This window comes from Salvelinus sp. IW2-2015, linkage group LG6.1 (genome assembly GCF_002910315.2).
Source record: "Salvelinus sp. IW2-2015 linkage group LG6.1, ASM291031v2, whole genome shotgun sequence".
Classification (NCBI taxonomy): Eukaryota; Metazoa; Chordata; class Actinopteri; order Salmoniformes; family Salmonidae; genus Salvelinus; species Salvelinus sp. IW2-2015.
The window spans coordinates 15,277,999-15,301,915 of NC_036845.1; the positions used below are offsets into that span (position 1 = coordinate 15,277,999).

At 43.0% G+C, this 23,917-nt stretch overlaps 2 protein-coding genes across 2 annotated transcripts; one reads left to right on the forward strand and one right to left on the reverse strand.

Moving 5' to 3' along the window:
* Nucleotides 1-3,742: 3,742 nt before the first annotated feature.
* Nucleotides 3,743-11,018, reverse strand: LOC111964678 (myelin-associated glycoprotein-like). The gene is made up of 7 exons (XM_070443830.1): nt 10,964-11,018; nt 9,685-10,083; nt 8,576-8,887; nt 7,544-7,816; nt 6,965-7,064; nt 6,526-6,691; nt 3,743-3,763 (listed from the first exon to the last, which is right to left on the reverse strand). The coding sequence occupies exons 1-7, from the start codon at nt 11,016-11,018 to the stop codon at nt 3,743-3,745; spliced, it is 1,326 nt and encodes a 441-aa protein (XP_070299931.1).
* Nucleotides 11,019-17,882: 6,864 nt separating this feature from the next.
* LOC111965188 (NLR family CARD domain-containing protein 3-like) lies at nt 17,883-23,309 on the forward strand. Its single transcript, XM_023989219.3, has 8 exons — nt 17,883-18,139; nt 18,276-18,375; nt 19,271-19,348; nt 19,550-19,600; nt 19,805-21,626; nt 21,771-21,857; nt 21,968-22,135; nt 22,411-23,309. The coding sequence occupies exons 1-8, from the start codon at nt 17,909-17,911 to the stop codon at nt 22,745-22,747; spliced, it is 2,874 nt and encodes a 957-aa protein (XP_023844987.1). The 5' UTR covers nt 17,883-17,908; the 3' UTR covers nt 22,748-23,309.
* Nucleotides 23,310-23,917: the final 608 nt, after the last annotated feature.

Below are 23,917 nucleotides of genomic sequence, written 5' to 3' on the forward strand. Positions count from 1 at the left end.
TAACTTCCGGTTGATATTTCGTTTAGTCAATCAAAACAGTTGACGCTTATTCTTCTTCGTGTGGTTTTACGGCCGACTAGACGCTTTGTTGCGTATTTCTGCCTTTAACAGTTCGAAAAGAGCATTGCACACTGTTCACAAAAAAGGTAAATGGGGAGAAAAGGAAATTGCACCACCATCTAACCCTATATTTACAATATGTACCACTATCCCCACCACCCCTTCCCACTACTTTGGCCCCAACATATCCTACACTAGGCTGTTGGCCTGGGTACCTGGAACCTCTTCTCAGACCCCCCTGTAGTTCTTCTGCCTAAAATATCTGACCCCCAAAAACTTCTCTGCTGGTTGTTTCAGAACCCACTACGGTGTTTCGGGTGCCAAGTTTATGGTCGTGTTGCAACAGTATGTAGGAGGGAGATTCTGTTGTATGAAAAGTGTGCAGAAAGGCAAGGAGTGTGTCGTTTCGGTGGTGAAAGTGCTTTTTCAATTGTGGGGGTGGCCATGTTGCTAGGGATCAGAAATGTCCTGTGCGGTTGAGACAGGTGCAATTAGTGCAAAAAGTGTCATATGCTCTTACAGGATTTTGTATGATAGTGTATATTGCAACCAGTATGGGGGTATACTCTGCCACTTACTGGATTGTATTTCATGTTGGTGGAAAAACAAAATATTAAAAAGAGAGAGTATACATTCTTATCAACATTAAAAGCACAGAAAAAAGCTTTATTTAGTCACATGAATATAGAACCAGAACATACATATGGCAGAATATGAAATAGCTTTATAATGTAGTGAAGAATGGCTTTTGCTTTAGTAACCATCAATCCTCTTGAGTACAGGGTCAAGGTGGGGGGAAGAAGAGGGGCACGTATATAAAACACATACAAAGGTGTGTCTAACACCTTTATCATCATCGCATCATACAATCATGTTCATCCCATCTAGAATATCATTATACAGACCTTATACATGTAATGATGCAAAATGTACTGCATGAAATAGGTGAATATCATGTGTGGACCATTATCTTCATCAGCCAAAAAGTACAGTGGCTTGCGACAGTATTCACCGCCTTGGCATTTTTCCTATTTTGTTGCCTTAAAACCTGGAATTAAAATGGATTTTTGGGGGGTTTTATGATTTGATTTACACAACATACCTACCACTTTGAAGATGCAAAATATTTTTTACTGTGAAACAAACAAGAAATAAGACAAAAAAACATAAAACTTCTGCGTGCATAACTATTCACCCCCCCCCCAAAGTCAATACTTTGTAGAGCCACCTTTTGCAGCAATTATAGCTGCAAGTCTCTTGGGGTATGTCTCTATACGCTTGGCACATCTAGCCACTGGGATTTTTGCCCATTCTTCAAGGCAAAACAGCTCCAGCTCCTTCAAGTTGGATGGGTTCTGCTGGTGTATAGCAATCTTTAAGTCATACCACAGATTCTCAATTGGATTGAGGTCTGGGCTTTGACTAGGCCATTCCAAGACATTTAAATGTTTCCCCTTAAACCACTCGAGTGTTGCTTTAGCAGTATGCTTAGGGTCATTGTCCTGCTGGAAGGTGAACCTCCGTCCCAGTCTCAAATCTCTGGAAGACTGAAACAGGTTTCCCTCAAGAATTTCCCTGTATTTAGCACCATCCATCATTCCTTCAATTCTGACCAGTTTCCCAGTCCCTGCCGATGAAAAACATCCCCACAACATGATGCTGCCACCACCATGCTTCACTGTGGGGATGATGCTCTTGGGGTGAATAGAGGTGTTGGGTTTGCGCCAGACATAGAATTTTCCTTGATGGCCAAAAACCTCAATGTTAGTCTCATCTGACCAGAGAACCTTCTTCCATATATTTGGGGAGTCTCCCACATGCCTTTTGGCGAACACCAAATGTGTTTGCTCATTTTTTTCTTTAGGCAATGGCTTTATGGCCACTCTTCCATTAAGCCCAGCTCTGTGGAGTGTACGGCTTAAAGTGGTCCTATGGACAGATACTCCAATCTCCTCTGTGGAGTTTTGCAGCTCTGCAGCTCCTAGACCTGGTCCGTGAGATTTGGTGGGCAGCCCTCTCTTGGCAGGTTTATTGTGGTGCCATATTCTTTCAATTTTTTATAATGGATTTAATGGTGCTCCGTGGGATGTTCAAAGTTTTGGATATTTTTTTTATAACCCAACCCTGATCTGTACTTCTCCACAACTTTGTCCCTAACCTGTTTGGAGAGATCTTTGGTCTTCATAGGTCCGCTTGCTTGTTGGTGCCCCTTGCTTAGTGGTGTTGCAGACTCTGGGGCCTTTCAGAACAGGTGTATATATACTGAGATCATGTGACAGATCATGTGACACTTAGATTGCACACAGGTGGACTTTATTTAACTAATTATGTGACTTCTGAAAGTAATTGGTTGCACCAGATCTTATTTAGGGGCTTCATAGCAAAGGGGGTGAATACATATTCACACACCCATTTTCCATTTTTCATTCTTTCAAATTTTCTGAAAAAGTAATTTTTTTCATTTCCCTTCACCAATTTGGACTATTCTGTGTATGTCCATTATATGAAATCCAAATAAAAATCTATTTCAATTACAGGTTGTAATGCAACAAAATAGGAAAAACTCCAAGGGGGATGAAAACTTTTGCAAGGCACTGTATGTGCACTGATGAAGTAGCTAGGGCTGCTAAGCCTACAATTATGTACACAAAAGATATATATATATATATATATATATATATATATATATATATATATATACACTACCATTCAAAAGATTGGGGTCACTTAGAAATGTCCTCGTTTTTGAAAGAAAAGCACATTTTGTGTTTGTTAAAATAACAGCAAATTGATCAGAAATATAGTGTAGACATTGTTAGTGTTGAAAATGACTATTGTCGCTGGAAACAACTGATTTTTAATGGAATATCTACATAGGTGTGCAGAGGCCCATTATCGCAACCATCACTCCTGTGTTCCAATGGCACGTTGTGTTAGCTAATCCAAGAATATCATTTTAAAAGGCTAATTGATCATTAGAAAAACATTTTGCAATTATGTTAGCACAGCTGAAAACTGCTGTTCTGATTAAAGAAGCAATAAAACTGGCCTTCTTTAGACTAGTTGAGTATCTGGAGCATCAGCATTTGTGGGTTCAATTACAGGCTCAAAATGTCCAGAAACAAAAAACTTTCTTCTGAAACTCATCAGTCTCTTCTTGTTCTGAGAAATGAAGGCTATTCCATGTGAGACATTGCCAAGAAACTGAAGATCTCGTACAACGCTGTGTACTACTCCCTTCACGGAACAGTGCAAACTGGCCCTAACCAGAATAGAAAGAGGAGTGGGAGGCCCCGGTGCACAGCTGAGCAAGAGGACAAGTACATTAGAGTGTGTAGTTTGAGAAACAGATGCCTCACCAGTCAACAACTGGCAGCTTCATTAAATAGTACCTGCAAAACACCAGTCTCAACGTCAACATTGAAGAGGGATGCCGGTCTTCTAGGCAGAGCTGCAAAGAAAAAGCCATACCTCAGACTGGCCAATAAAAAGAAAAGATTAAGTTGGGTAAAAGAACACAGACACTGGATAGAGGAACATCCCGGAGTCTCCTCTTCACTGTTGACGTTGAGACTGGTGTTTTGCGGTTACTATTTAACGAAGCTACCAGTTGAGGACTCTAATGTACTTGTCCTTTTGCTCAGTTGTGCAACGGGGCCACCCACTCCTCTTTCTATTCTGGTTACAGCCAGTTGGTGCTGTTCTGTGAAGGGAGTAGTACACAGCGTTGTACAAGATCTTCAGTTTCTTGGCAATTCTTCACATGGAAAGCCTTCATTTCTCAGAACAAGAATAGACTGACGAGTTTCAGAAGAAAGTCTTTGTTTCTGGCAATTTTGAGCCTGTAACCCACAAATGCTGATGCTCCAGATACTCAACTAGTCTAAAGAAGGCCAGTTTAATTGCTTCTTTAAACAAAACAACAGCTTTCAGCTGTGCTAACATAATTGCAAAAGGGTTTTCTAATGATCATTTAGCCTTTTAAAATGATAAACTTGGATTAGCTAACACAACGTGCCATTGGAACACAGGAGTAATGGTTGCTGATAATGGGCCTCTGCACGCCTATGTAGATATTCTATGAACAATCTGCTGTTTCCAGCGACAATAGTCATTTTCAACATTAACAATGTCTACACTGTATTTCTGATAAATTTTATGTTATTTCAATGGACAAAAAAATTGCTTTAAAAAAAAAAAACGAGGACATTCTTAAGTGACCCCAAACTTTTGACCAGTAGTGTATATATATACAGTTGAAGTCGGAAGTTTATATACACTTAGGTTGCAGTCATTAACCTCGTTTTTCAACCACTCCACAAATGTCTTGTTAACAAACAATACTTTTGGCAAGTTGGTTAGGACATCTACTTTGTGCATGACACAAGTAATTTTTCCAACAATTGTTTACAGACAGATTATTTCACTGTATCACAATTCCAGTGGGTCAGAAGTTTACATACACTAAGTTGACTGTGCCTTCAAACAGCTTGGAAAATTCAAAAAAAAAAAAAAAAAAAAATCCAGGCTAATTGACATCATTTGAGTCAATTGGAGGTATACCTGTGGATGTATTTCAAGGCCTACCTTCAAACTCAGTGTCTCTTTGCTTGACATCATGGGAAAATCAAAAGAAATCAGCCAAGACCTCAGAAAACAAATTGTAGACCTCCACAAGTCTGGTTCATCTTTGGGAGCAATTTCCAAACGCCTGAAGGTACCACGTTCATCTGTACAAACAATAGTACGCAAGTATAAATACCATGGGACCACGCAGCCGTCATACCGCTCAGGAAGGAGACGCGTTCTGTCACCTAGAGATGAACGTACTTTGATGCGAAAAGTGCAAATCAATCCCAGAACAACAGCAAAGGACCATGTGAAGATGCTGGAGGAAACAGGTACAAAAGTATCTATATCCACAGTAAAACGAGTCCTATATCGACATAACCTGAAAGGCCGCTCAGCAAGGAAAAAGACACTGCTCCAAAATCGCCATCACATACCCAGACTACCGTCTGCAACTGCTCATGGGGGCAAAGATCATAATTTTTTGAGAAATGTCCTCTGTCTGATGAAACAAAAATAGAACTGTTTGGCCATAATGACCATCGTTATGTTTGGAGGAAAAAGGGGGAGGCTTGCAAGCCGAAGAACACCATCCCAACCGTGAAGCACGGGGATGGCAGCATCATGTTGTGGGGGTGCTTTGCTGCAGAGGACTGGTGCACTTCACAAAGTAGATGGTGTCATGAGGAAGGGAAATTATATGGATATATTGAAGCAACATCTCAAGACARCAGTCAGGAAGTTAAAGCTTGGTCGCAAATGGGTCTTCCAAATGGACAATGACCCCAAGCATACTTCCAAAATTGTGACAAAATGGCTTAAGGACAACAAAGTCAAGGTATTGGAGTGGCCATCACAAAGCCTGACCTCAATCCAATAGAACATTTGTGGGCAGAACTGAAAAGCGTGTGCGAGCTAGGAGGCCTACAAACCTGACTCAGTTACACCAGCTCTGTCAGGAGGAATGGGCCAAAGTTCACCCAACTTCTTGTGGGAAGCTTGTGGAAGGCTACCGAAAACGTTTGACCCAAGTTAAACAATTTAAAGGCAATGCTACCAAATACTAATTGAGTGTATGTAAACTTGTGACCCACTGGGAATGTGATGAAAGTAATAAAATCTGAAATAAATAATTCTCTCTACTATATTCTGACATTTCACATTCTTAAAATAAAGTGGTGATCCTAACTGACCTAAGACAGGGAATCTTTACTAGGATTAAAAGTCAGGAATATTGAAAAACCGAGTTTAAATGTTTTTGGCAAAGGTGTATGTAAACTTCCGACTTTAAACTGTATATATCATTTTAAAGGAGAGAAGGATAATGTTAATGTGCCACTTAACCCATTTGGTATAATTTTGCATAACTACTTGGTACAGTATGTATAATAATGCAAAATGATATCAAATGGATATGATATCGTTGTGCTTGTATTGTTATACACTGCAAGAGCTCTCTTCCACTCCATGACATAGCTCTGGTCCAAGCCGTTAGTGCTAACGATCTGGACCAGAGCTATCCATGACATACCTCACTGAGAGATGAACTCAGATGATCTCTAGGTAGATAGCTGTTTCAGTATTATTGTCATTGGAGGCAGGGCTTTGTCTGTCTCTTGTTCCTCTGTCCACCGTTCCCCCTTGACTCTCTCCTCCTCTTCTCTCCCCTCCTCGTCTCTCACCTCTTCTTCTCTCTCCCCCTCTCCTCTCTCCACCTCGTCTCTCCCAACCTCGCCTCCCCATCGGATGTGTCTGAGACACGACATAATGTGGTTAATCAGCCATTCAATTGGATATTTATGTTTCAATGGATAATAAAGCTATTGTATTGCATGGTATTGTAACATACCCATTTACAAGCAAAATTATATTTTTGGTACAGAACAGTAGGTGTACCTGTTTGGTCCGGACGAAAAGAGGGGTGCAGTTCTGGTAAACCAGCTGGTAACTGCCATTGGTGTAGATGTTGGTGACCTCAGTGCAGTTGATGTAGAGGGGCATCCGATCCTGGTAGATCCCCATGTCCCCAGGATACACCGGAGGTCTGCAGGTCAGCACACGTCTTAAAGAGTTTGGATTAGAGAGGACATGATCATGAAACATCTACTTTTAAGATTTAATATTTCTCCTCTTGGAACAGTTTTACATGTGAATGAATAGTTCCTCTTTCATAATTCTATTCAATGTTATCTTAAATGAAACAACATATGTTTGATGTACTGGTATGTAATTTGGTTTTTCCAAGTTTGTAAGACATCTGAAGTAACTGAGGCACAATGGTGGCAGACGTTAGAGAAGTCAGAGGCAAGCAACTCTCAGAAAATATGTTTCTTACTTTCCGGACCTCTTTCGACAGCAGAACAGGAGGAGTAGAGAGAGGAGGAAGGTGGCCAAAGAGATGCATACTGCAGGTATCACTTTCCACAGCAGAGAACCTGTCAGTCAACAACAAAAACACAGCTATGTAATCTAAAGATACCACTTTCTTTGCTCTTCAACCTTCAGCAAACAGATTATCTTCTTATCTTATATTATACTGTATTATTATACTATATTATTGGAACAGGTCAACCAACCAGCGACATTGCAGGAACCATTCATACATTTGTAAGGATAATCTGAAAGAATAGACCTTGAACGATTCATGCTTAGTATTTCACCCTCATATTTTACTCACAGTACAGATGCTTCCTACAATACACCATGTATAATGTGTGTGCATCTCAATTGTGTTTCCCTGTTTCCACATGTCCTCGCCTTCTTCTCAAAATACATTGGAGGATCCTTTCCTCTGACCTTCTCCTCCAATGCGTTTTAAGAAGGAAGCGAAGAGAGAGGACGTGAGGAGTAAAATAAATACAATTAAGATGCACCCATGTATTTCTCTTGTGTGGTGTGGTGCCCCGATGCTTACCATCCTCTGCTTGAAGCAGTGTGTGGGAGTCGTTGCCCAGTGCATTGATGGCGAAGCAGACTACCCTCAGTGGAGTCTCCATGTGGCCCTTCAGCGTGGCTGTTAGTGTACCGTTCTCTGAGCCTACTGATGTGTTGTAACTGTATGGTGGAACACTACCGTTGACACTCCAGGTTACGGCAGGCCGGGGGTTGGAGTCTACAGAACAGCGACACAGAACCTCCAACCTCTCCACAACACAGTAGGAGGAGAGATGGAGGATGGCAGGCTTGTCTGGGGGATAGAAGAAAGGAGAGCGAGAGAGAGAGCAAGAGAAAGAGAGAGAGCATCATGGAAGGATCAGGGACGTTAGAGTACCTGGGATCTACTGGAAAGGGATCTGCCCTTACAGGTTGTGACACCGTATTTCAAGAACAATGTAGCACCTCAATTCAAAATATTGTTCTTGTATCACAATGTAAAGTGTACAACTGTACAAACAGCAGCCGTTTAAGTCCATACGCAGGAATTGGAATCAAAATAATCGATTAAACATTGACTGTATAGAATGCTTACATTGAATGTTTAAGGAAGTCGATTTGGACTCTGCCCGTCCAATTAGGTTCTGGGCTGTGCAGCGGACCCTCATGTCTCGGGTCACATTGTACACCCGGACCGTAAATGTGCGCTGGTGAAGGTCTACAGTTAGCCCATGTTGGGTGTATGACCACCTGTACTCTGTCACAGGCGGGTCAGCTTTACAGGAGCAGGCCAGTAACACGTTCAACCCCTCCTGGACAGTCAAGGTATGGACCTGGACTGTGACATCTTTTGGAGAGACTAGAGGAGAGATGCAATAGCAATCAAGGCCAGTATTCATAAAGCATCTCTGGAGTCCTGAGTTGGAGTCCTGATCTAGGATCAGCTCCCCCAGCCTATAAAATATTTTTCATTAAGTAAAATCTGATCCTAGATCAGCACTCTGAAACACTATGAATATGGGCCCTAGCTTCGCATTGCAAACGATCATACATTTATATAGAAAGTACTTACATGTCACATGGAGCTCCTTTACGGTGTATACTCTTCTTCCTCCTGGATATACTGCTTCACACCTCATTCTGGGTTTGATGCGGTACGATGCGATAAAGGTGAGAGAGGTCCGTAGCGTAGGCCCCTGACCCTGGGGCCGGAGTACATGCGGCTCCCCGTACTCGCTGCTGTTCTCCTGAGCTCCTCTCTCCCACCGCCACTGGAGGGTGGGGGCCCGGGAGGGACAGGAGTAACTGATGCTGCAGTTTAGTGACACCATCTGTCCTTCTGACGCTGCCCTCACACCGCTGATCACTGGGAGCTCTGGGGACTCTGTCAGTGAGGGGGACAAAGAGAGATAAGAACTGACGTGATGAACATAGTCTAAATGGGGATAAAGGAAATGTTTAGTCCATTAGCATTAGGGATAATTCAACTCAGGTTGTGTAAAAATTGGTAGATTGGTGTATTAACATGAGCCATATAAAATAACCCTCTTATCACGTATTAAACATGTTAACAACGAAAAGGATAGCAGTTACTTTATCTCTATATAATAACAGATGAGAGGCAGAGATTCTGTTAAATAACAATAGATACACTGAGAGTAGAAAATATTAAGAACATCTGCTCTTTCCGTGACATAGACTGACCAGGTGAATCCAGGTGACGGCTATGATCCCATATTGATGTCACTCGTTAAATCCACTTCCATCAGTGTAGATGAAGGGGAGGATTTTTAAGCCTTGAGACATGGATTGTGTATGTGTGCCATTTAGAGGGCGAATGGGCAAAACAAAAGTTTTAAGGGCCTTTGAACGGGGTATGATAGTTTGTGTGAAGAACTGCAACGCTGCTGGGTTTTTCCACTCTCAACAGTTTCCCCTGTGTATCAAGAATGGTCCACCACCCAAACAACATCCAGCCAACTTGACACAACTGTGGGAAGCATTGGAGTCAACATGGGCCAGCATCCCTGTGGAACGCTTTTGACACCTTGTAGAGTCCATGCCTACACAAATTGAGACTGTTCTGAAGGCAAAAGGGGGTTGCAACTCAATATTAGGATGGTGATCCTAATATTTGGTATACTCAGTGTATGTAATTATGTGCAATGAGATCCCTCTCACCTGACACAACGATGTTGACACTCCTCGCCTTCCCCCAGTCTTTCTGTCCATGGCCCTTCAGCGCCAGCTGATAGACATTGGAGTCAGCCAGGTGGACCCTGTCAATCATTACAGAGCAGTCTCCATCGTCCGTGTTTCCCCGTAGGGATGTCCGGCCCTGGAACTCCTTGCTGACCGTGGATTTGTCATCCGAACTGAAAGCTGTACTCTGCAGGAAGAAGATGTGACTATTGCTGTAGCGCAGCCTCACGCCCACCACCTTCCCCTGCCTGCCCAGGATGGAGTGAGAGGCTGGAGGAGTGAAGGAGCAGGGGATGACCACGCAGGAGCCTGCCAAGGCAGGGACAAGGTTTGGGACAGAGGGCACTGGGGACACAGCATAGGTGTCCTTCCAGAAGCCTGTTGGTATGAAGTAGCAGAGAAACATGAGCTATACCAAAAGTTAAAGCCCTGTAGTGCAACAATATGACTTGGCAACAATGTGACTTTGCAACTACGTCACTGTCTGGTAGATGTGAAGAAGATACTGTACAAGTAAAAATAGTAGCACCACACTATAACAGAACAGAAGTAACAAATAGCATCCTACAGACAACTACTCCTATCTAAAACTAAATCTTAAAGTCATGCTATGGAGGAAGAACATTGTGTTCACAGTACAATCAATTATCAATGAACAATGAAATGAAATAGAATTGTACAAAATTTAAATAATTACTCTCTGTCCAGCTGTTAGTTGCCTGGTAGTCTGGCACAATGTGACATGGTGGGACATTTCACAATAGAGTTAAATTAAGAAAAGGGGAAGGGGCATGCTTCGTTTTGCTTTGCTTGCATTATCATCCTACTGTACGAACGTGGTCTCTGTGCTTTAATTACTTATTTTGTCACCCTTTATATTGTTGAATACACAATTGCATCAGTGAATGGATAGAATTGTACAGAAGTAATTTTCCCTCTTTTTATAATAGTCCTGGGCCTCAATACATGGGGCAAACTGCTCTGCAGCTCATTTTCGTCATATCTACAAATAGATATATTTGTCAACATATCCCTTACTTTATGTTAAAATGACACAATATAAAACTGGATCACTGGTCAAATCTCCATGTTGCATCATATGTAATGTTACGTCAATGTAAGCAAGTGACCAACTTACAGTTAGTTGAGGAGTTGTTAAGATAAGAAATGTGACTATCCCTATTATCCTAGTGATAAGGCTCTTCACATTTTAAAACATGGCAGTTAGTATTTAAATATAACATCATAAGCAACTCACCAAAGATCACAGTACACAGCAGGAGCATTCTGTCCAGACACATGACTAGAAGCATGCTCAACAGACACAACAGGGGGAAGGATGGTGTGAAGGAAGAAGAGGCGAGGAGGAAGTTGTTTGGATTTCATGTCACGGTGACATTAACTTATTTTAAGACCCCTAACAATTTCCCCAATAGTTGAAAATACTATATAGTTAAGCTAACACATTTCAAATAAAGTGCGTCTCATATAATATCGGAATTTGTAATGATATTATCGTAATACATAGGCCTATAAAACACTCCTTGGCTGACACACCACTTGTTATTGGCTTATGATCTTGCCTATGCCGCTTGGTCATCGCTCATCCATATATTTATATGTACATATTCTTATTCCATCCCTTTACCTAGATTTGTGTGTATTAGGTAGTTGTGGAATTGTTAGATTACTTGTTAGATATTACTGAACTGTCGGAACTAGAAGCACAAGCATTTCGCTACACTCGCATTAACATCTGCTTGCCATGTGTATGTGACCAATAAAATATAATTTGATTTTGTTACATTGTGTCTGCGCAGTGCACGGGCCAAGGTGAAAATACAGTAAGTGTTACGTCCGTCGTTGAAAGGAGACCAAGGTGCAGCGTGGTAGGCGTACATTTTACTTTATTTTCAAATGACACCAAAAAACAACAAAACACGAAACGAATGTAAAGCTCTGTAGCGCTAAACAGCAACTATACAAAGACAATATCCCAAAACTGAAGGTGGGAAAAAGGGCTGCCTAAGTATGATCCCCAATCAGAGACAACGATAGACAGCTGCCTCTGATTGGGAACCATACCCGGCCAACAAAGAAATAGACAAACTAGAATGCCCACCCAAATCACACCCTGACCTTACCAAATAGAGAAATATAAAGGCTCTCTAAGGTCAGGGCGTGACAGTAAGTGATGATCCTACAATCGTATGAGAAGAATAACTGTTAATACAATCAGCCATTTTAAAAGAGGCCCATCACCCCTGAGACGGAGGATTCCACTGCCGACTGTAAGTGACATATAAAGACATCAGCAGTTGTGTGTGTGAGGAGATGCATGAGGACAGGTGTGACTCACACTCATGCTGTTAGCTGTTTCCTAACACCACTAAATCTCTTCTCTTTGACTACCACCCATTATTAGCTGTAGGCCGTTGCATTCATGCAGGGTAAACAATCTTATTTTGGCATAAATGTAGGTTGATAATGTAGATTGTAAAATTATATAGAAAGTTCATAACTAATAAGGTAAATAAATAGTATGACCTGGGTTACAGAACATTATTTTTAACCTTCCAACAAAGTTCCTATTACTAGTTTTAAAGAAATATACTGAATAATGTCAGTGCACAAGCCAGGACAAACAACATTGCATGGAATGTTTTTCATGTGAAGCTGTAGTTCTAAAAATAACTTTGAAAAACAATGTGTTGAGAGGTCAAGTTTTGGGAAAGGGGCCAATTGCAAAGTTGACTCATGGATATTCTGTATATCCCTTATATTCTACATATAAATTTTACTTCGTAAATTGGTCTGACCAATCGGAATCCGCGCTTCAAGATTGTTTTGATCACGCGGACTGAGAAATGTTCCGAGCAGCCTCAGAGAATAACATCGATGTCACGATCGTCTTGCTGAGAGAGAGTGGACCAAGGCGCAGCGTGTGCAAAATACATTCTCTTTTATTTTAGAGAAAAGGAAAAAAACACGCAACGAACWCTTTAACAAACTGAAACCAAAACAACAAACGATCGTGAAGCTAAAGACGTAAGTGCGCACACAAGCTACAAACGTACAACATAGACAATTACCCACATTAACCTAGTGCCTATGGCTGTCTTAAATATGGCTCCCAATCAGAGACAATTAATGACATCTGTCTCTGATTGAGAACCATTCAGGCAACCATAGACACAGCTAGACACCTACACTAAACACAAARCCATCTACTCTACTTAACCCGCTAAACCATACAACCACCCTAGACAATACAAAAACACATACATTCCCCATGTCACACCCTGACCTAACTAAAATAATAAAGGAAACAAAGAATACTAAGGCCAGGGCGTGACAATCGATCTATACGTTGACTCAGTGGGTGAGTTTATAAGGAAGTGCGTTGTAGATGTTGTACCCACTGTGACTACTAAAACCACCACACCCTAACCAGAAACCATGGATGGATGGTGGCATTCGCGCAAAACTGAAAGCGCGAACCACCGCATTTAACCATGGAAAGAGGACTGGGAATATGGCCGGATGTAAACAGTGTAGTTATTCCCTCCGCAATGCAATCAAACACGCAAAATGTCGGTATAGGGACAAAGTGGAGTCGCAATTCAACGGCTCAGACACGAGATGTATGTGGCAGGGCCTACAGGAAATCACAGACTACAAAAATAAAACCAGCCACGTTATGGACACCGACGTCTCGAATCCACGAAACACCTTCTTTCCCTGCTTTAAGGATAATACAGTGCCACCGTTATGGCCCGCTAACAAGGACTGCGCCCCCACCCCCTTCTCTGTGGCTAATGTGAGTAAAACATTTAAACYGGTTAACCCTCGCAAGGCTGCTGGCCCAGATGGCATCTCTAGCCACATTCTCGGAGCATGCTCAGACCAGCTGGCTGGTGTGTTTATGGACATATTCAATCACTCCCTATCCCAGTCTGCTGTCCCCAAATGCTTTAAGATGGCCACCATTGTTCCTGTACCCAAGAAGGCAAAGATAACTGAACTAAATGACTACCGCCCCGTAGCACTCACTTCTGTCATCATGAAGTGTTTTGAGATACTAGTCAAGGATCATATCACCTTCACCTTACCTGCCACCCTACACCCACTTCAGTTTGCATACCGCCCCAACAGGTCCACAGATGATGCAATCGCCATCACACTGCACACTGCCCTATCCCATCTGGCCAAAAAGAATACCTATGAAAGAATGCTGTTCATTGACTACAGCTCAGCATTCAACACCATAGTACCCTCCAAGCTCATCATTAAACTGGAGGCCCTGGGTCTCAACCCCGCCCTGTTCGCTGACCCTCAACACTGGGGCCCCACAAGGGTGCGTGCTCAGCCCCTTCCTGTACTCCCTGTTCACCCATGACTGCGTGGCCATGCACGCCTCCAACTCAATCATCAAGTTTGCAGAGAACACAACGGTAGTGGGCTTGATTACCAACAACGACGAGACAGCCTACAGGGAGGAGGTGAGGGCACTCGGAGTGTGGTGTCAGGAAAACAACTTCTCACTCAACGTCAACAAAACAAAGGAGTGAATCATGGACTTCAGGAAACAGCAGAGGGAGCACCCCRCTATCCATATCAAAGGGACAGTAGTGGAGAAGGTGGAAAGTTTTAAGTTCTTCGGCGTACACATCACAGACAAACTGAAATGGTGCACCCACACAGACAGTGTGGTGAAGAAGGCGCAACAGCACCTCTTCAACCTCAGGAGGCTGAAGAAATTTAGCTTGTCACCTAAAACCKCAACAAACTTTTACAGATGCACAATCAAGAGCATCCTGTCGGGCTGTATCACCATTTGGTACGGCAACTGCACCGCCCTCAACCACAAGGCTCTCCAGAGGGTGGTACGGTCTGCACAATGCATCACCGGGGGCAAACTACCTGCCCTCCAAGACACCTATAGCACCTGATGTCACAGAAAGGCCAAAAAGATAATCAAGGACAACAACTACCGGAGCCACTGCCTGTTCACTCCGCTACCATCCAGAAGGCGAGGTCAATACAGGTGCACCAAAGCTGGGACCGAGAGACTGAAAAACAGTGTGTATTTCTATCTCAAGGCCATCAGACTGCTAAACAGCAATCACTAACTCAGAGAGGTTGCTGCCTACATTGAGACTCATATCACTGGCCACTTTAATAAATGGATCGCTAGTCACTTTAAACAATGTCACTTTAATAATGTTAGCATATCTCACATTATTCATCTCATATGTATATACTGTATCTTATGCCATCTATTGCACCATGCCTATGCCGCTCATTCATATATTTATATGTYCATACTCTTATTCCTCCCTTTAGATTTGTGTGTATTAGGTAGTTGTTGGGAAATTGTTAGATTCATATATTTATATGTACATATTCTTATTCCTCCCTTTAGATTTGTGTGTATTAGGTAGTTGTTGGGAAACTGTTAGATTACTTGTTAGATATTATTGCACTGTCGGAACTAGAAGCACAAGTATTTCGCTACACGCGCATTAACATCTGCTAACCATGTGTATGTGACCAATAAAGTTGTATTTTATTATAATTTTTTGGGTTACTGTACTTTTCAGTGTTCTGGGCACTGTTGTCTCGAAATGGAAAAGAATCATGAAGATCAAATAAGAGTTTTGTTACAGCAGAAGAAGATGATTTGTACAAAAATRTAATACGTAATCTAATAAGGATCTGGTAATATTGTGCATGTTTTGCCTTATATTTCAGTGTTGTACAGTATTTGTACATGTGTTGACTTAAAGAATATGCCTTATATGACATACATAATTTAGTACATGATTTTGGTGAATTTCCCGTAAAGATATGGTATGACATATTTTAGAAACAATATATGAATTATATGAGTATTTTATGAATATTATAAGAAAATGTGATGTTCTGAGAATGCAACCTCTGCAAAATAAACCCTTTCCTTATAGGTTTTACATTAAAAAAACATGCCAAATACGATAAGAAAAATATAATATTTGTATATACATTTTCATTTAAAGGCATGGATTTCCATGYTTAAGGATGGGCAGCACCTCCTACTGGACAGTTGATTTATCTTCAACTATGCCTTTTGTTCTTCCATCAAGGTTGTTCACCATGCCCAGCCCTGCTTAGCTTAGATATTTGTCACTGACTACTGTACCAATGTGCTTTTGTGAGAATGACTGCTGAAAGATCTCCACTTAATAACTAAATAGATTCACGGCTGCTATCAAAGTCATTCCTCATCCTCCTCATCCCCTCCTCCTCTCATCCTCCCCCTACTCCTACCTCTCCTCCTTTCCACCTCCTTCTCTCCTCCTCCTCCTCCTCCTGCTCCTCCTCTCCTCCTTCTGCTTTCACCCTTCCTCTTCCTGCTCCTCCTCTTCCTGCTCCTCCTCGAGGCGGACATTGCTTCTTTTTCAATAAGTGTTACATTGCATGTGGGAATGACGTCAGGCGGTGGTATACAAGTGCTTTGAAATGTGTATGTTCCGTGTACAGTATGTAAGACCTTAGAGGTCTCAGCTTACAGGTCACTTGTATGTTTTTATGCAATACATTCAACAGCTTGTTATTACTATTATCCAAGTGCTTTGAAATGTGTGTCCCATGTATGTYAGACCTTACATGTCTCTTGTATGTMTTTTATTCAATACATGCAACATTTCTGTTGTCTAAACGTAAACCACCCATATAAGTCAGATATTACAAGAATCRTCTATGAATCTTGTAAGTGTKTTTGCTGCCATATGTGTTACTTACAAGTTCCAGGTAGAATTCATAAGAATCTTGTTAAATTCTTCTGTGTCTTTTCCATATGGGTAGCGTTATTGTCATAGCCATGAGYAGCGGTCTATCTAACACAATAATAAAGTGATATAACAGGTTCCTAGACACATGATTGAACTGTGGACTATGGACTCCTTGAGCTGTTCTGTTATCGTAGTTCTGAGCATGTCACTACCATTCCCACCATCCAACAGGTAAGATAGAGTATGCATACAATCCCTGCATACAGTCAACAGTATTTGGTCAAAAGAGTGCAGGTTGCAGTAGTGAATGTAGGAATATCTTCTGTTCAGGTAAGGGTTCTTACGGCATGCTGGAAGAGTGTTTGTACCAAGTCTCTTGCTGTTTTTTGTACCTCAGGGTTTTTGGCTTGGGTGTGGATGTTATGTTCTACAAAGTCAATAACCAACTTTTTTGTTAAACAATTAGAATGTACTGTATAAGGATCCATATAAGCGGGCTCCCGAGTGGTGCATTGGTCTAAGACACTGCATCTCAGTGCAAGAGGCCTCACTGCAGTACCTGGTTTGAATCCAGGCTGCATCACATCCGGCTGTGATTGGGAGTCCCATAGGGCGGGGTAGGACGTCATTGTAAATAAGAATTTGTTCTTAACTGACGTCCCTAGTTCAATGAAGGTTAAATTAAAAATATATTATCTGAATTCTATCTCACTTTTCAAATAGGATCTGCTGTAGTTCTTACTAGCTGGTCTTCTTTAATGATTGTATACAGTACACGGATGGCCAAAACAATCGATCATGTGACACCATTCATTCCTATGTGAAGACTCAATAGAGCATTGAAGCCAAACGAAGTAGGTTKAGATGAAGTCTCATAGGGACATAACATGCAGCAGTTTGAGCTACTCCAGGAAGTGGCGTTGCAGGCTAGCTCAGTGCTGCCCCCTCTCATATGATAACTAAAGTTGAAGGCCGACCGGGGTACTGCAGGCTGCTATTAGCAACTAAATGATCCTTATAACTTCTTCTGTGTGCAATTTTGTGAATAATCAGTTCAAGGACATACATTTGGTGTTGTAGATGCAAGTATTGGTACCATGATTGTCTCCAAAAATGTTTTGTATTTATATGAAGACCAAAAAGATTGCAATTTTTCCATTCCCTATAATGGGGGATCCTGTTTTCTACAACCAATGCCTGCAGTACCGCAGTCGGGCTAGAACTTCCGTGGCTTTAATGAGAGAGGGCAGTCTTCTCCCCAGTCTTTTTATTAGTACAATATAAAGAATTGGTACACTATAAAGTACTTTGCAACCTAATTAATGAATGGTGCAATTTACAGTAAATAAATGCAATTCATAATCATCATTAATTCATAAACATACACTAACATATCTGCAGCACCAGCAGCACCACACCTCCATTGGATAATGAGCTCTACAGCCCAGCAGCTGCTGCGCTCCCAGCGGGATGTGCTCCTGGAGTGGACCCGTGTCCACCCTGCCCCCCTACTACGCTGGCTATGCGACGTTGGGGTACTTTCTCACGCCCACTACCTGTCCCTGCTGGAGCGTTCGCCCTCCAATGCCGTTGCGCAGGTCCTGGAGACGGTGTGCGCAAGTGAGGAGAGCAGCCGTGGCTTCCTGCAGGTCCTGAGGGAGGTGTGTATGTTGATGAACTACAGTACTTACAGTATAATAACCTGATATGTTACTTACATTAAGCAGGGCATCTTCGTAATTATGTTCCTGTATCTAACATAATGGTGTCCTGTGACTCTCTCCTTATCAATATAAGGTGCAGGACTACTACTGTGATGAGCTGCACGTCTGGGTGGAGAGACACTGCAGGGAGAGGACGGAAGGGACAAAGGAGACCAAACCGGTTAGAGTGGAGGGTGAGCCTGGCTGCAGGGGAGTTGTAGCCTGGTCCCAGATCTGTTTGTACCGTCTGCCAACTCCTATTGTCATTGGTTGGCAGAGCACAAACAGATCTGCGACCAGAATAGGCGGCAAGGCAGTTGTGATGTTCGTAAAAAAAATACTGATGGTTGTAATAGTGTTGTCATTGAGGTTAAGCCAAATGCAGGCTTCTGATTATGTTTGATAAAAAAAGAAGTTACTGGCAGTGTGAGCCAAACCTGATGCTGAAAAACTGGAAAATTAATGAATTAATTGTGACTGAATGCGAAGTGAAAGAGCTTAATTATGTCAAATTGACTTATTGAACTATAGAACGTTTTGGGGAAATGATTAACAGAGTCAATTCAGGCTTGTAGTATTCAACTGAAGTGCAATTCACTGAACTGTGGCAAAGCCTCTAATGTCTTGCCAAGGTCTTATCTACTGCAGATTGGACTGGCAAGCGGTTTGCGTACATGCTCATCCTTGCACAGCGATAGAAAAGTAATTAATTGTAGCCTGTATATAGTAGTCAATAAAATACTCTGTCAATGTGATAAGACATTCTGTTGAGTTTCCATCTGAGATTTCATTTACATAACAATGGCTAACTGTGAACTTTAACATCTTCTCACAAAGCAACAGTCTTGACGATGCAGAGGTTGTTGATTCTGCTCGCCCAAAGTCTTTAGTGTTACACTCCTAATGGCACACTTACACTCGAGCTTACATTAACATAAAACACTGGCGACACCCTAGTGTGAGGTAAGTCTTAGGTGGAAGTACAGATAGTGTCAAAGACCTTTACATTATCAACAAAGTCTGGGACATCTCACCTGATGCCTAGTTATGTTTTTCTAGTTTACATCTATTTCTATCTCCTCTCTACAGAGAAGAAAAAGCCAAAAAGCCCCATTTCAAAACTGTTCAAAGTCAAGAGTAAATTCACTGTGACCCCTGAGGTCAAAGGTAATGAATTCCATTATCATCCGCCATCAATATTAAAGATATGAGATGATGAATCAATTATCACTAACATGCTTTCTAGTGTGCCCAAATGACACACATCAGTAATATGACACAATTAAATGTATTCAATCCCCAGGTGGGGAAAATGTGTCTTTCAAGAGTGTCAAATGTATAATTTAAATCGTTGTCTTGATAATGTAGCTGAGGAAGAGTTGAAACCTCGGCGGAGTGTAAAATCTTCTCATCTCAGAGGTAGGTTGATAACATTAAGAGTTGGGCCAAACTGTGTAACACTGACATTGAATTGACTGTTGAATTAATATTTGCTTATAAAGACATTATAATACACGAATTGGAGCAACATTTCTCATAGATATGACTTGAGTATCTTACTGTAATGTGTTAGGTATGTGTGCCCATGTTGCGTGTAATTTACTTGTCTCTCTTCTATTGCAGTTCCCCTTTCAGCTCACAGAAATACCCTTCTGGAACGTACAGAACGACTTACATCTTACGCAGAAGGGGGAGGGCAGGCCTCCAACTCTGCTTCTCACATTGAGATCCGATACACTGATCTCTTCGTGACCGAGGACAACGAGTCATTTGACAGCAGCCAGCATGAGTACTTCACCCTGGCCAGTCGACGGGCACGCATCTACGCCCACCAGGCCTGCCAACGCATCTGCCCTCGCCACCTCCTGAGCCCCCAAGGCACCACAGGGCGCCCACCTAAGCGGGTAAAGGTGAAGGGCATCGCTGGCATCGGCAAGAGCGTGGCAGTGCAGAGGCTGGTCTATGAGTGGGCGCTGGGGAAGCACATGCGTGAGTTCACCTGTGTGTTCGARCTCCGCTTCCGCGAGCTGAACCTGATGAAAACCCCGCTGAGCTTACTGGACCTGCTTGAAGACCGATTCCGCTACTTCAAGACTGTCCTGCCAGACCTTCTGGCCTCGCCAGGTCCCTTGCTCTTCATTCTGGATGGGCTGGACGAGTTTAAATACCAACTGGACTGGAATGCTCCTGACAGGGACATCGGCGTGGACTCCAAGGTGCCTGTATCAGAGCTGATAATGGCGTTGATCAAGGGGAGTCTACTCCCAGAATCCTCGGTCATCCTGACATCCAGGCCTTCCACGGACGCTCCTAAGCGGTTCTTCCAGCGTTGCTGCGTGATCCTGGGCTTCGAGGAGGACCAGGTGAAGGAGTACACCTCCAAGTTCTACAAGYACCCCAAGGTGTCTGAGAAGGTGTACAACTACATCCTGGACAACGACAACCTCTTTGTGCTCTCCTTCATCCCTCTCTATTGCTATATCATCTGCACCGCCTTGGCTGAGTTCTTCTCCAGTCAGGAAGATAGTGACTCACGGTCTCTAGAGTTGAACCCACCTAGGACAGTCAGCGAGGTTTACTACTGCTACCTGTTTACAGCCATCAAGCACCATGCGCTGAAAGGGAAGGCGGAGAGGAACACCCTCAGATCGGAGGTACTTTCTCTAGTTAGGCAACAGCTGACGAACCTGGGGAGATTAGCTTACGAAAACCTTCTAAAGAGTAAGATCATGTTCGACATACAGGACCTGGAACGTTATGGTCTCACGCCAGTAGATATACAGAGCACCTTCCTCAGTCAGATCCTGGTGCCTCTGAAAGAGGAGAGGGTGGAGATGTTTTCCTTCTTCCACTTGACCGTCCAGGAGCATCTGGCCGCCCTGTACTGTGCAATCAGCCTCTCAAAGCAGGGTCACATCATCCAGGCTCTGGACTTCTGGTGCTTTGGTGAGATCCCCCCACCTTCCACCTCCCCAACTTCCCTACTGAGCCAAGACCTCCACCTGGACCAGACTAGGGTGGAGAACCTGCAGATGTTCACTCGCTTCTTCATGGGGCTTCTCCGGACCAGGCTGGGGGGGCAGTTGGATGGGCTGGTGCTGGCCCCTCTGGAGGTGGGCTTGGAGGGTGAGGATATCCCCACCAGGCTGGGTATCTGGTTCCAGAACCAGTTTAAGGGTAGGCAGCTAGCCAACCAGACGGCGCTAAACCTGCTCCACTGTTTGATGGAGCTGCACATGAAGGAAGTCACCAGCAGGGTGGCACCGGAGATCCGGAGTCTGAACCTGTTCAAGATTAAGCTGAGTGTGGTGGACTGTACAGCGTTACACTATGTGTTGCAGTTCTCCCCACATAGGCTCAAGGAGCTCAACCTGGGATACTCCAACATCGGAAACAGAGGTCTTCGCAGGCTAGCTCCGATATTGCACCGCTGTGAATCTCTTTAGTGGGTATTCATAGCACTTTTCTTGTGTGACACAGCTTTGCACCGCTTGTTGCAGATGTTTGATCATTAACAGGGACTAACTGATGAGAAGTATAGCAATTAACTCATTAATGTAGGTAACTATAATTTGAATTTTTTTCTCAGTCTGCGATATAACTGTCTGGAAAGGGAGGCAGCCATCCTGGAATCTGCAGTGTTGAAATCAAACGAGTGTCAGGTGAAGAAGCTGTTGTAAGTGACCCTGAAAAGAACATTTTCTGAAAATAACAATTTCCTTTCTAAGACTGTTTCATAGCACCTCTATCTCACACTTGAACTCTTGACTCCTCTATTTTGTACAGCATGTGTGGTAACAATTTGGGTCCGGAAGGAGTTCTGGAGCTGTGGAATGCCCTGGAGCAGAACACTACACTGGAGGAACTCTACTTGGACATCACTGGCATCACAGAGAGAGGAACAGAGAACATTGTCAACTGCCTCAGCAAGAACACCTCTCTGAAAACGCTGACGTAAGAGAAAGGGGAGAGAGAGATGTGTTATCTTTTTTGTAATATTTATTTTATCTGACTTAATATTACTGCATTGTTGAGGAAAAGCTTGCAAGTAAGCATTTCACTGTACTGTTTACATCTGCTGTATACTGTGCGGGTGACAAATACACTTTGATTTGATGTTGAGAGTTTTCTCTGAAGTTACAATGGGTGTTGACATACTGCCATCTAGTGTATTTCACAGTTGTTGCTATGATAACATCCTGTCTGACCTGTTATGTTCTCCTTCCCAGCATCGTGGGGAATGACATTGGGGAGGTGGGGAAGAGGAGGCTGAGGGAGCTAGAGCATCGACGGCCGGGGCTCCGGATCATTGGGAACTTTGTGGATGACCTAGGACTGCCAAAGGCCTACCTGGACTGGGTAGAGGAGATACGGGATGACCGGGACCAGATGGACTCAGTGAAGAACGCAGATGCCCTACAGTCCATCTTGAAGGGGCTGAGGGTGGGAGCAGATGGGGAAAATGGGGAGGGAGGGGAAGGAGAGAACACAGCTAAAGCCCTGGAGCTGGAGACCAAGATCTTGGAGCTTTTGAACGCCCCCACTCACCTGGCTGGAGTGAGATGACTTCACTTAACCTTTTGCTCCGTGAGGAGCACAGGTTATCCACAGTGAGATGGCTGATCAAGTCTAAATGGGCAAAATAAAATGCAACCACACCTTTGCATCGTCACAAAACCAGAGAACAACCACTGTTCGGTGAAGTCCACAAAGCAAGCATATTGCATGTAACAAACTGTTACATGACCTACAGCATGGTCAAGCCAGTGAATGTTTCCAAAATGTTCTGACCACTGAACAACTATTGATTTAGAACCACGGAAAGTTACCACGAGTCTCAAAGAAAACAGGAGCTGCCTCCACTATTCCAGCACCAATTTCAACTTCAACATTTCAACCACATCAAATCACCTGTTCTTAGTCTAACACAGTGACAACTAAAAGTTACCAAAAACTATTTAGTCCAATGAGCTAAATATGATGTGGCTGTCCATGGTTTGTGTTTGTGTGTGTGTGTGTGTGTGTGTGTGTGTGTGTGTGTGTGTGTGGGTGTTGGTGTGTGTGTGTGTGTGTGTGGCTGTGTGCGTCCGTGTGCGTGCGTGCGTGCGTGCGTGCGTGCGTGCGTGCGTGCGTGCGTGCGTGCGTGCGTGCGTTTGCAAGTAGTTAAATATGTTGACTCACCCTACTTGTTGATGAAACGGTCAACCGCTCTGTCATACAGACACGCTTTTATTCTTTGTTGTCCTAGGCTACCTGGCTAAAATGCTTGCTCGCTAGCCTGACTTCAATTCATGGCAACATTAGCTAGTTAACATTAGCCTTCTACATCTAGCTACATATTGAACTTCCATCCTATCAGGCCAGGGGAACAACAATGTGTGAATAAACGGTTGGATCAGAATCACTCAGAATGAAGTAAAACCACAAGTCCAAATCCTTATCTCCATCCATGTCTAATTTAGTAAGGGGACAACTTTAGCTAGCTAGCCACCAGAGAACAACACAACGAGATGCAACAATTCAAGTTGTTTCTGTGAATGACGTATGCTCTCAATGTGATTTGATAGGAGTGACGCCAAAATTCAAGCTGGCTTCCCTACACACTTTTTTTTGATGCGCCAGGATCATTCACAATTGCGCTCGCTCAGTTTAGTTGATTGGCATATGTTTGTATACTTTTTTTTATCAAGGGAGGCCAAATGCTTGCTGGCTTCCCTTTGCATTCCATTCAATGCT